Below are 13196 nucleotides of genomic sequence, written 5' to 3' on the forward strand. Positions count from 1 at the left end.
CAGCCAGGAAATTGACACCCCAAAGATCCCATAACAATTGTTTGTACAAACAGGTTTAGGGATTTCAAAAATTTCAACCAACCATATTAATGATTCTAGGTAAAATCATTGCACAAAATGTAGCAGGGACTTCCTCTCTTTAAAGTTGTTACAGAGATTGCAATTAAGTACACAAACCTGAAAATGTTTCCAATTAATATAACACTGATTTATTAGAAATTAAGGAATTTATTCCACAACCTATTCAAACAGATTCCAAGTCCAGCTGAAAATAAATAACAATTGATTTATCATCAAGGGTCCATATTTGATATTGGGATAAGTACTAAATAAAAAGCCTATTGTGCTAGGAGCTCAAAATTTCAGACAGGAATTTATGTAGCACTCAAACAAAAACCTGTATTACACATGATCTACTTACCCCTGCAAGGCTTTCTCTCCAAACCAGTCTCCTTTTCCTAAAGTTCTAAGAAAGACTGGGTCTTCACTTGGTGAGTCTTCACGTGTGACATTTACCTACAAAGAGATACAATGAAAGTTTAAATCCACTGCTTACTCACAATGAACAAAGGAACACTAATTAATGAGGCTAATTCCATTTCTTATTTATTTTCTTAATTTATTTTATAAAGAGAAAGCATTTGAATTACCACTAACAGGACCAAAGAACAATATTACAAATTCCCAGGAAAACCACAAGAGCTTACCTCCAAATATTTTGTTATCCTTTCAAGTTATTTTAAAGAAATAATACATTACTAGTAAATTTGATCTCACTCCTCATCTCCATTCTAATTTTCCTGCCTTTATGAAGCAACCACTATAATGAACCTAGTGAGCATTCTGTCCATCTTTTTTATGTGTTTATGTACATGTATTTTTAAAATATATTAATAACAGAAGTAGTATTCATCATTCTGCAACTTACTTTTTTCCCTTAATATTGTTTTAATTATTTATTCTATGCTCTTAGGTATAAATCTCTTTCATTCATTTTAATGTATGAGTTTTATCTCATTATGTAAATATATTTACTTACCCATATCTTGTAAATTGGCAATTATATTGTTTCCATTTTTTTCTTTCTTTCTTTCTGCTGAAATGAACAGCCTTTTACATGCATCCACATCCATATCCTAGTTTCTCTAGGATAAGCCTGTCCCTTTCCCTGAGAAGAATCCAGCTTTCATTTGAAGACATATCACATTTTCATAAAGATTTCTTGCATGGTTCTAACTGACCATATCCTTCATAATTCATATGCTTCATTTGGTAGGATTTCTATTTCTAAAGATGTATAAATTACATACATGCCCTTTTTTACTATACTAAATAAAGTGCCCTTAAAAGAAAGTTGTATTTCTTTGGCATTCTCCACAAATTATAATAAGCACTCAATAAATAGTTGTAAATTTTTTTAACAGAATATGTCATTACTAACAAGATAGATAGCCTAGAACACACAGGACTTGTGACTTAACAGAAGGCAAGTGATAATGTTTTTTGTTGCATGAATGAAAACAAAAATAGAGTAACTTGTACCTTTGTGTTAATTCATATCTCCCTCAAGCTCTACTAATATTCATAAAACTGTCTTTTTGTTATCCAGAAAGGTTAAACAGTTAAAATTCACCTACCTGGAAAATGTGATGAGGTAAAAAACTAATTTCTTGAAACAAAGCTAAAAACACTTAAACATATTTAATAATACTATGCTTCAGGTTTCTGAATCTAGAGATTAGATGTCAAAGACCAGAATTTTTATAAGTATTAAGAAGGTCTGTGTAAGGTAGAGGAAATTCAATTATTATTCTCCACTGATCCATTTCATTACTCCTCCACACAGTCTTTCAAAACCATGGAAATTCAGTTTTTAACACTTTTCCTTACCACTAAGCTGTATCACAGAGACACTAATTTGTATGCTGACGAGACTTTTATAGATGCGGAATCTTCAGTAGGGAATCTGATCTAAAATAAAAGTTACTGGGCCCTTATTCTTGAGGTTCTGATTCACCCGTGTTCATATAAAAGCTAAAATTCAGTTTCTTTGTTTAAACAGTATTCCATTATATGACTATTATGCAATTTACTAATTCTGTAGATATAAATGTGGGTGGCTTCCAGTTTTATTTCTGTTATATTTTGTTTTTATTGTACTATTAACTGCGTTACTGTGAACATTCTTATACATGTGCTCTAGTGTCCATGGCTAAGAATTCACTAGGGTCAATGTTTATGAATAAAGAACAAGGTTATTAAGTATATGCATCTTCGATTTTACTAAATATTAACTCACTCTTGGTACAATCTTACATTCCTACTATCAATGTATGAAAACACATATTATATTATACTGTCATCAATACTTAATATTGTCAGACTTTGATTTTTTTTTCCAGAAAAGTAGGTATTAGATGGCATTTCCCTTATTATCAATAGAGGTGGGAGATCTTATCATCTTATTTTTTGAGCCACTTGTGCTTCTTTTGATTATGTGTCTGATCATGCTTTTTGCCTATTTTTCTATTGGACTGATTATCTTTATTTTTGTTGTTGTTCATTCACAAGACTGTGGTTTGTCTAAACCATCTTTGTGATGTCTTGTTGAATAAATTTATTAATTTTAATGTAATTACACTTAACCATTTTATCTTTTATTGTTTGCATTTCAAAATATCTTATTCAAGAAATCCTTTCTTATCCCAAGATAATAGAAGTATTCTCCCAATTACCTTTTAATTTTTTCCTAATTTTTCTTTTCACATTTACATCTGAAAGTGGCATTGTGTATGGTGTGAGCTAGGGATCCCATTTTATTTATGTCCCTATGCATAACCAATTGTGATATCTGTAGTGTCCACGCTATCCTAAATCAAGCTTCCATATCATAATGGATCTTTATCTGGGCTCACCATTCTTACTCTGACATATTTGTCTGGTTTTCAGTCAAATTAAGGCCACATTTTTTTCCATTACCTGAACCTTATAAAAAGTTTTGATACCTACTGTAGTAACTTCCAATATGTTTCTCTTTCTTTCAGATGTTCTGCCATGTTGATGTTTTGCTCTTCATTATAATATTTTAAATACAATTTTCTTCTTAAAAGACTTGAACATTTTCTTGTTATAGATATGCCTAGATACTTGATTTTTGAAATGGTATTTTGAAAATGTATTTTAGTTACTTGGTACAGTATTTAGAAAGGTACATGAATTTTTAAGTTATCATATAGTAAATTTTACTTCCATCATACAGTAAAATTTACTTCTTTTTTGGAATATAGTTATATGAACTTAAACACATGGATAGTTTTGTCTAATTCCCAGAACAATTAGATACAGAACAATTTCATCACCTTCAGAAACTCCTTCATGCTATGTTTTGTAGTCATATCCTTCTCATTCCTTACCCCTATGGCCTGTTCTGCATCAAACTAATTTTAACTTTTTGAGAATGCCATATAAATGAAATAATACAATATTTTACCTTCTCAGATGTTTTTTCTTACTCAGCATTAGGCCTTGAAGATTCATCCAAGTTGTTGCAAGGTTCAATAGTTTATGTTTTTTATTGCTAATATTTCATTGAATGAATATAACATAATTTGTTTATTTCTAGTTTTGGCAATTATGAATACAGATGCTACAAAACACTGATGCAGAGTTTTTTGTGTGAGCTATATTTTCATTTCTCTAGAATAAATATCACAAAGAGTAATTGCTGTGCCATACGGTAAATGTTTATTTAACTTTATAAGAAACTACAAACTGTTTTCCAGAATGGCTTTACCATTTTGCATTCCCAGGAGCAGTGTATGAGAATACTGGTTGCTCTGCATCCTCACTAGAACTTGATGTTGTTAATTTTTGTTTTTAGATTTAGCCATTCTATTAAGTATGCAGTAATAGCTCAGTATTTCAATATGCAATTTTCTAATGACTAATCATTTTGAACACCTCTTCGTGTGCATATTTGCCATTTGTGTATCTTCTTTGCTGATGTGTTCAAGTCCTTCATTCCTTTTTTTTTTTGTAAGTGGGTACTTCGGTGTTTTTTGTTGATTTTTAAGTGTTTTTTTAATTGATTTTTAAGTGTTTTTTTTATATAGGATCAATAAAGGATAGGATCAATATAAGCCCCTTACCAGATGTGTACTTTTCAAATAATTTTCCCTGTTAGTAATTTGTCTTTCCATTCTCTGAACAGTGTTTTTCACAGAATAAAAGTTTCTAAATTTGATAAAGCCCAATTTATCATTTTTCTTTATGGATTGTGCTGGTGGTGTCATGTCTAGGAACTCTTCCTATCTAGCCGCAAGTCATACATTTCTCTTGAAAGTTTTATAGCTTTGTTTTACTTTTAATCTATTACTAATTTTAATTTAATTTTTATAAAAGGTATAAAGTCTAGGTCAAGGTTCCCCTGTTTTGGTCCATGGATTACCAATGGTTCCATCACCATTTGTTGAAGAGACTTTCCTTTTATTGTCAGTTCCTTTCATTTCTTGATTGCTCTGTTTCTCACCTTAAGTATGTGAACTGTAGGCATATTGTAGATACCACTTATCAGGGCAAGAAAGTTCTCTTATATTCTCAATTTGCTGAGAATTTTTATTATGAACGGATGTTACACTTGTCACACCCTTTCACTGCATCATTTGACATGATAATGTGATTCATTTTCTTTAGACTGTTAATATGGTAGAATACGTTGAATGATATGGCTTTTTCAATATTCATTTATAGTAAAATATCCAGTTCTATAATGTCCAATACAGTCACCACTAGCAGCTATTGCAATGTGGCTACTGCTACTGAGAAATTAACATTAAAGTTAAGTTAGATAATTTTACTTTAATAGCAAGTGTGACTAATAGCTATTATATTGGGTTGTGTAGAGTACAGAACAGTTCCATTAATAAAGAAAAATGTACTGAATAATGCTAATTTGCTAAACTCTTATTAATTTTAATAATATATATTTCTACATAAAATCCTAAATGAAATTAAAAACATATCATGTATAATTACTGTTTCTTTATTTACAAATATTATTTATTTTTCTTAACTTACTATAGTATTTGAGATGTCTAGCACAACACTAAACAAGATTGGTAATAATGTATATCTTTATCTTGTTCTTGATATTTAAAAAAATGTTTTCCAGAGGGTTCACCATAATGTATACATAAATATATGTATACATATGCAAATAAAATTTCCATAACAGAACACTTTTTATATTAAAAAACATTGAGCATTGTGTTAAGGCAGCATGTTTAATTGACATGTTTAAATACTTGTTAATTTTATGAAGCAAAGCCATGTGATTTTAAATGCCATTTGATAGACAAGAATTTTTGAATCCCTTTTTTTTTCTAATGGTAGGATACAGGTATGTTGAATGAAATCAGAAAAATCAAAATGCTTTTGAACTATTATTAGAACTCTGCAACTTTGCTTACCTATCCTGTTCAATTTTCGTTTTATTTATTTATAAAGAGATAGTTCATTCTGTGATGCGACACAGCTGCAGGGACAAATGCAGGAATCTTTGGTGCTTTATAGTTCACTGTTGGAGAAGCAAGTCATGTATCCAGGCAGCTGTAATGCAGTGATTGAAGTATAGAGAACTAACTGAGCTTCTACTTGAGGCAGCACCAGGTACTTTAGCCATCATCACTGCAAGCATTCTGCCTTAGGTTTTAGAAAAATCAGATTGCACAGGCTTAATGGGGGAAAAACAAGTATTGCAAAGCTTATTTTATAATGCTTCTCTCTTTGTGTGAATGTGCTTAATGGAAGAATGAAAATTGTTTTACACTTAAATAAGTGGAACTGAACAGGGGAATTTCATTTGTAGCTTGGCAGCCCCTGCTGTGTCTCCTTCTATCTCACAGCATTTTCTAAGAAAAAAGTCAGTTTGGTAGTAGCAAGAAACAGATCTTGGCCAAGGTTATCCTTTATACATTTTTTAAATGCATGGGAAAACAAGTTGACATCTGTACACCTAAAAAAATATATAACATATAATTGTAGAAAATTCCAGTTCTACAACTTATTTGCCTGCTGAACTGAGCCTACTGTCTTATAATTCACCTGTCTTTAGTGCTGTTTGCCATTGGGACATAAGTATGCTGACCTTACTTTCTGCTTGTTAAGACTTAATATATTCCAATTATTGTATATGGTGACATAGTCTTAATGATTTTAATATGTTAGAATTAGAACTAATTAATATTGTTATTACATTAATATTAGAATGAATAAAATTAATTTAATTATTATGTAATTTACATAACTAAGAATCATAGCAGCTAACTTGTGTCACCTAGAAAAGTAAATTAGTAGAAATTGATGTCTGGTTTAAAGTAAAAGATCTGGAATGTATCAAGAGAATCTAATATATTAGTATTACTTCCCTCCCAGAATCCCCAGAGTGCTCTGAAATATTGCCAAGGGAAATGGTTCCTGTGGTATAATTTCCACACTCTTTCTACTTATACTTACTACAAAACTTGTAAAAAGGCACAACTAATGCACCTGTCTTCAGCTGAAACTGGTTACAAAGCACTACTTTTAGGCAGTAAAATTTGCACTAACAGGGTGGTAGCAAAAGCCTGTCAGAAATCCATCTCAAAGGACAAACACATCATTCCATCACAGCAAAGAATTAGCAATGTAGTAAAGACAAAACAAATCTAGAATGTCAGGACGAATTCCCTATGCAATCTTTTGAAACATTTATATCCATGGTGATTTTAAATTTTCCCTGATTCTTTAGTCAATCTAAACAATAAGACAGTAAATAATAAGCTCTAACAATCTATCATATAAACTACAAAATATTAACATTTTCTTATATTCTAACATTGGAAAATACAAGATACAATTTTAACTATAACCACGGTCAGATGTCATTTCATGATGCCTTTTAAGAAGTCAGCCTTGAGTTCTACTTCTATCCCAGGCATTCAGAGATCAGTCAAAAGAATAGGAATAATAAAAATACAAATATTGTTTTCTTCATTTTTGTGTGACATGCCATTGATGTAAATATTGACATATGCATATACTTGATCCAAAATTCATCCAAGGAGAATTATCTAAATTGTGATTCAATAATACTTATAATCTTCCACCTCATTCTATTCACTGTGGCTCTGGAAATCTCTCTCTATATGAACTATAAGTTAGTAGAGTCAGTCATTTTGTTAAATTAGAAGAAATAAATTTGCTTCATTTATAAAGTGATAGTTATAAAAATAGAAACTGGCATATAAATTCCTTTCTACTTGCATTTCCTTCTCCATCTCTTCCTATACTTAGTACATACAGAGATATGAATTCCTTGTAATGATACATAATAAAGAAAAATAAGTTTAAATCACTTCACCGTGGAAAGAAATTTAAGGTATTTTAGTAATATAATAGTATAGTATTAATCTAAAAAATTCTATTTTCCAATTCACTCAATTTTGTACTTTTGAGATATAAATAAATTCATGTTGATGAAAAACTAAAACAGTTTAAGAAATAAAGTATGATTTTGCATTCGTAACCTTTGTCTACCCCATTTTTACCCCTTCCTTTATAATTTATTACTTTTAGTAGTTTTTAGTTCCAATATTTATTTATGAAAATAACTTAAAACATTAGTGTATATCTATCTTTATCATCCTCAGAGTATTTAGCAACTTTCCTAAGGGCATTAAAATGACTAAGTTTTGTAACAGGATTAAAATTTAGGCCATCTGATTTCAAAGCCCAGATGTTTCATTATAGCAATGTTACTGCTTCTAATGACTAGATGAATTTTGTAAATGACCTAAGTTCGTTCGTTCTTTCTTTCTTTCTTTCTTTCTTTCTTTCTTTCTTTCTTTCTTTCTTTCTTTCTTCCTTCCTTCCTTCCTTCCTTCCTTCCTTCCTTCCTTCCTTCCTTCCTTCCTCTCTCTCTCACTCTCTCTCTCACTCTCTCTCTCTGTCTCTCTCTCTCTTTCTTTCTTTCTTTTTTTTTTTTTTTGGAGGCAGTCTTGCTCTATTACCCGGGCTAAAGTGCAGTGGCACCATCTTGGCTCACTGCAACCTCCGCCTCCTGGGCTCAAGCAATCCTCCTGTCTCAGCCTCCTAAGTATCTGGGACCACAGGCATGCACCACCATGCCCAGCTAATTTTTTCTACTTTTTGTGTAGATGGGGTTTGACATGTTGCCCAAGCTGATCTTGAACTCCTAAGCTTAAGTGATCTGCCTGCCTTGGCCTCCCAAAGTGATGGGATTACAGGTATGAGCCACCACATCCAGCTGGTATTTTATTTTTTATTATATTATTTTAATGATGGAGATCTTTCTATTCACACAAATATATCAGTGCCATCTAATATTATGATTATTAGCAAGTAGGCTACTTACTGGTTTCAAAGCTCCACCTTTTTTTCCCTCCTGCATCATTTTTTGTAAGATCCATTCTCTAGTACCTCTCTGTGTCAGTAAATGAAATGAACTCATATAGCACAAGACTCTGCATGTGTTCCTACTGGAGTTACTAACAAATCCAAGATTCCCCTAGTCCACCACTGTCTTGTGCCACCAAAGCTTACCGTTCCTTTGCTGATGATGAAGAAGGTGTCCCCTCTTGCACCTTGCCTGATAATATATTCTCCATTTTCATAGTGGGTCTGAAAAGTAGAAACAATAAGAAAAAAAAAAATTAAGCAAGGAGTAAGCTACCAAACAGCTCAGCCTCTTCAAATATCAACCCCCAGGGATACATTCATCCTGATGGAATTTTATCCAAGCCTAGAACCATCATGATTTAATAATGAATATTAGTTAATGTATGCAATATTTACAAAGATAACATTTCTATAATGCTTATTTTCAAGACCGCTTTTAATGTCATTTTTCTAGGTGATTATGTAATATCTTTAAATTCATTCATTTCAATTGTTCGATGAAAATATTCTTTTCTCCCATCAACTGAGCATGAAACACAACAGCAGAGCTGCTAATTAAACTACTAATTCTATATTATTTTACTTGTCATTTTCATTGGGTTTTATATTCTCATAATGAGAGCCCTTTTTTCCTAAGAAATTGTTACAGCATGTAAAAATCTTCATTTGAAACCAGGTTGATTTTTATTGTGGGTTAGATGGCCCTAGTTACTTTTTAAGGTACCACTTCATGCTTTAGTGTTCTTGCTTCAGCAGTTTAGATTTGGCCCTGTCAAATAGAATGTCTTAATTTTATGGACTGAATTCTGGTCCAGCATCTGTGAGCTTATAAACTATCAAACGAGGAGTGAGGTAAGGCTGCAAAAGGATTATCACAGTCAGTATATCAGTATTCTGACATGGACACCACAACTAGATCCGTTTCCAGGGTGAAGATTACCTCTGCAATGAACAAAAGTAATTTCAATAAGGAGAGGTGGAAGAAAGTATACTGCTGGGTCAAGAGGTCTAACAGAAAAATGAGAACTGTGCCGTCTGACCCTATCCTTCTCTGCAGCATAGCAGAGAAGCTATATTTTTGGGAAATAAAACATTATTTTGCACACTCCTAACAAAACAGAATTCATTGTTTACGTGCAATATCCATTAGGCTGATGGGTGTTATTTGTCCTTATGCTTCAATACCATTTTTCTTAACACATAAAGTGCTAAGATTGCCTTAAAATTGCCTTTCATTAATACTTGACATTGAAAAGAGCCATTATTTTCTTAGTGTATCTGGAAAGTTAACATACTACCTAATTTGCTAATTTTTTTACTCAAAAGTAATTCAGGTTTCTAGGAACAAAATTTTTAAGTAAAAAAGGTATTCCTCATTCCTTTCCCTCAATTTCAACCACCAGATGATACATACAGTCTGGTATGTACACTTCAAGACATTTTTCTATGCTTTTAACCACCACCACCCCACCCTGCACACACACACGCATACAAATAATTATTTCTAAATAAAAATAATATTATAGAATGCATATTCTTCAACTCATTTATTCCATTTAACAAGATATCTATGTTCAATTTTCATGTTTTGCTGCATGAAAATGGAAAGAACTTTACAACATGCAGATTTGAAAAACAAAATGGCAGTAATCCACTTTCATGTATTCATTTAACAAACACCTTTTTGAGGCAGGGTCTCATTCTGTGGCTCATCTTAATTGTAGCTTTCATAATCCCCACAGATTGTAGGAGGGACCTGGTGGGAGATAATTGAATCATGGGGGCGGTTTCTTCCATACTGTTCTCATGGTAGTGAATAAGTCTTAAGAAATCTGATGGTTTTATAAGAGGTTTCATTTCCCCTTTTGTTTAGCTCTCATTCTCTCTTGTTCACCATCATGTAAGATATGCCTTTTGCCTTCTGCCATGAACGTGAGGCCTCCCCAGCTATGTGGAATTAGGAGCCCATTAAATCTATTTATAATCTATTTATAAATTACCCAGTCTCAGGTATGTCTTTATAAGCAGCATGAGAACAAACTAGTAGAGTAGGTTGGTACTGGGAGTGGGTGCTGCTGTAAAGATACCCAAAAATGTGAAAGTGACTTTGAAACTGGGTAACAGGCAGATGCTGGAACAGTTTGGAGGGCTCAAAAGAAGCTGGAAAATGTGAGAAAGTTTGAAACTTCCTAGCAACTTGGAGGGCTCAGAAGACAGGAAAATGTGGGAAAGATTGGAACTTCCTAGAGACTTACTGAATGGCTTTGACCAAAATGCTGATCAAATTTGCAGCCTGATGGTACAATAGAAAATAAAAATTTATTTTCTGAGAAGAAATTCAAGCTGGTTGTAGAAATTTTCATAAGCAACAAGAAACCAAATGTTATCATCAAGACAATGGACAAAGTGTCTCCAGGGTATATCAAAGTCCTTTGTGGCAGGCCCTCCCAACACCCGCCCAGGGGTCTAGGAGGAAAAAATGGTTTCATTGGCCAGGCCCAGGGCCCCCCTGCTGTGTAAAGTCTAGGGACTTTGTGCCTTGTGTCTCAGCTGCTCTAGCACTGGCAGAAAGGGGCCAAGGTACAGCTCAGGCTGTGGTTTCAGAGGGTTCAAGCCCCAAGCCTTGGCAGCTTCCACGTGGTGTTAAGCCTGTGGGTGCACAGAGGTCAAGAATTGATGTTTGGGAACCTCCGTCTAGATTTCAGAGGATGTATGGAAACACCTGGATATCCAAGCAGAAGTTTGTTGCAGAGGCAGAGTTCTCATGGAGAACCTCTGCTAGGGGAGTGCTGAAGGGAAATGTGGGATGTGAGACCCCACAGAGAGTCCCCACTGAGGCACTCCCTAGCAAAGCTGTGAGAAGAGGGCCACCATTCTCCAGACCACAGAATGGTAGATCCACTGACAGCTTGCATGCACAGTGTACCTGGAAAAGCCATAGACATTCAATGCCAGTCCATGAAAGCAGCCAGGATAAAGGCTGTACTCTGCAAAGCCACAGGGGTGCAGCTGCCCAAGACCGTGGAAACCCACCTCTTGCATCAGTGTGACCTAGATGTGAGACATGGAGTCAAAGGAGATCATTTTTGAAGCTTTAAGATTTTATTGCCCTGCTGGATTTTGGACTTGCATGGGGCCTTTAGCCCCTTCGTTTTGGCCAATTTCTCCCATTTGGAATGGGTGTATTTATCCAATGCCTGTATCTCCATTGTATCTATGAAGTAACTAACTTGATTTTGATTTTACAGGCTCATAGGCAGGAGGAACTTGCCTTGTCGAAGATGAGACTATGGACTGTGGACTTTTGTGTTAATACTACTGTGAGTTAAGACTTTGGGGGACTGTTGGGAAGGGATGATTGGTTTTGACATGAGATTTGGGAGGGGCCAGTGTGGAATGATATGGTTTGGCTCTATGTGCCCACTCAAGTCTCATCTCAAATTGTAGTACTCACTACCATGTGTTGTGGGAGGGATCTGGTAGGAGACAATTGAATCATGGGAGCCATTTCTTCCATACTGTTCTTGTGGTAGTAAATAAGTCTCATGAGACCTGATGGTTTTATAAAAGGTTTCTCTTTTTACTGGGCTTTCATTCTCTCTTGTCCGCCACCATGTAAGAGTGTCTTTTGCCTTCTGCCATGATTGTGAGGCCTCCCCAGTCATGTGGAATTGTGAGTTCATTAAAACTTTTTCTAAGTTACCCAGTCTTAGGTATGTCCTTACTAGCAGTAAGAGAATGGACTAATACAGCCTCCCAAGTAGCTGGGACCACAGGTGTACACTACCATGCCCAGCTAATTTATTATTATTTTTTTTGTAGAGATACAGTTTCCCTATTTGTTGCCCAGGCTGGTCTCAAACTCCTGGGCTCAAGTGATCCTCCCACCTTGACCTCCCCAAGTGTTAGGATTATAGGCATGAGCCAGTGTGCCTTTCCAGCAAACATTTCTGAGGACCTCAGAGGCAGGCCTTTTTATAGGCATTGATAATACAAAGATGAGTAGGGTAAAATCTCATAATAGCACCATCCACTGGAAATGTTCTATAACTGTATTTTCCAATATGGTAGCCACAAGACATATGGAGCTACTGAGCACTTGAAATATGACCAGTGTGACTGACAAACTGAATTTTTAAATTTATTTAATTTTAATAAATTCAAGTTTAAATAGTCACACATAGTAGATACTGTACTGGGTAGCAAAGGTAGTAGCAGAGTTACAGTTGTAGCTTTGGGGCAAGGGGGAGAGAACATCTTTCCCATTCTTGATATTTCCTTCCATGTGAATGAAGCTTAGTTAGTAAAATTAAGTACCTTTCTCTTCCCCTTTCCTCACTCTGCATCAGCAAAAGTGGCATGACTTATCTGATTCATAAACTTGGAAGTAAACAGCTATGTATGCTCATCTCAACTTCTCATCTTTTCCTCATGGAAGAGAGCTTCCCACAGAGGGCTGGCATTGCTGCTTCTCCGGGGGAAGGCTCTTCTCTCCACAATAGTGAAGTTTGCCCTTTTCTGAGCTTCTGTGACAGGGCAGGTAATTCTGCACAATGATAGGGTTCAATTTGGGAAGACTAGCTGGCTGTCATACCAAAGGTACATCCTGTAACCCAGATTTTATTAGTAATAATGGTAATGTTTGCCTCAATTTATTCTACTCTTTGTCTTGTTTCTCACTTGGTTCCTAATTCAAGATCACTCAAAAATGCCAAAATAATCCAGTATGCAAAATGCTT

The 13196-nt window shown here is 34.4% G+C and overlaps 1 protein-coding gene across 3 annotated transcripts in view; it reads right to left on the bottom strand.

The window, feature by feature from the left end:
- PRKG1 (protein kinase cGMP-dependent 1) overlaps positions 1-13196 on the bottom strand; it is a 1334297-nt gene that overhangs the window by 231587 nt on the left and 1089514 nt on the right. For all 3 annotated transcript variants that reach the window (XM_073019149.1, XM_073019148.1, XM_038008764.2), the window contains 2 exons: positions 8602-8679; positions 422-516 (listed from right to left, as the gene is read on the bottom strand). In XM_073019149.1, coding sequence (XP_072875250.1) covers positions 422-516; positions 8602-8679 — 173 coding nt within the window. The remainder of the gene's footprint in view (positions 1-421; positions 517-8601; positions 8680-13196) is intronic.

This window comes from Chlorocebus sabaeus, chromosome 9 (assembly GCF_047675955.1).
Source record: "Chlorocebus sabaeus isolate Y175 chromosome 9, mChlSab1.0.hap1, whole genome shotgun sequence".
NCBI lineage: Eukaryota > Metazoa > Chordata > Mammalia > Primates > Cercopithecidae > Chlorocebus > Chlorocebus sabaeus.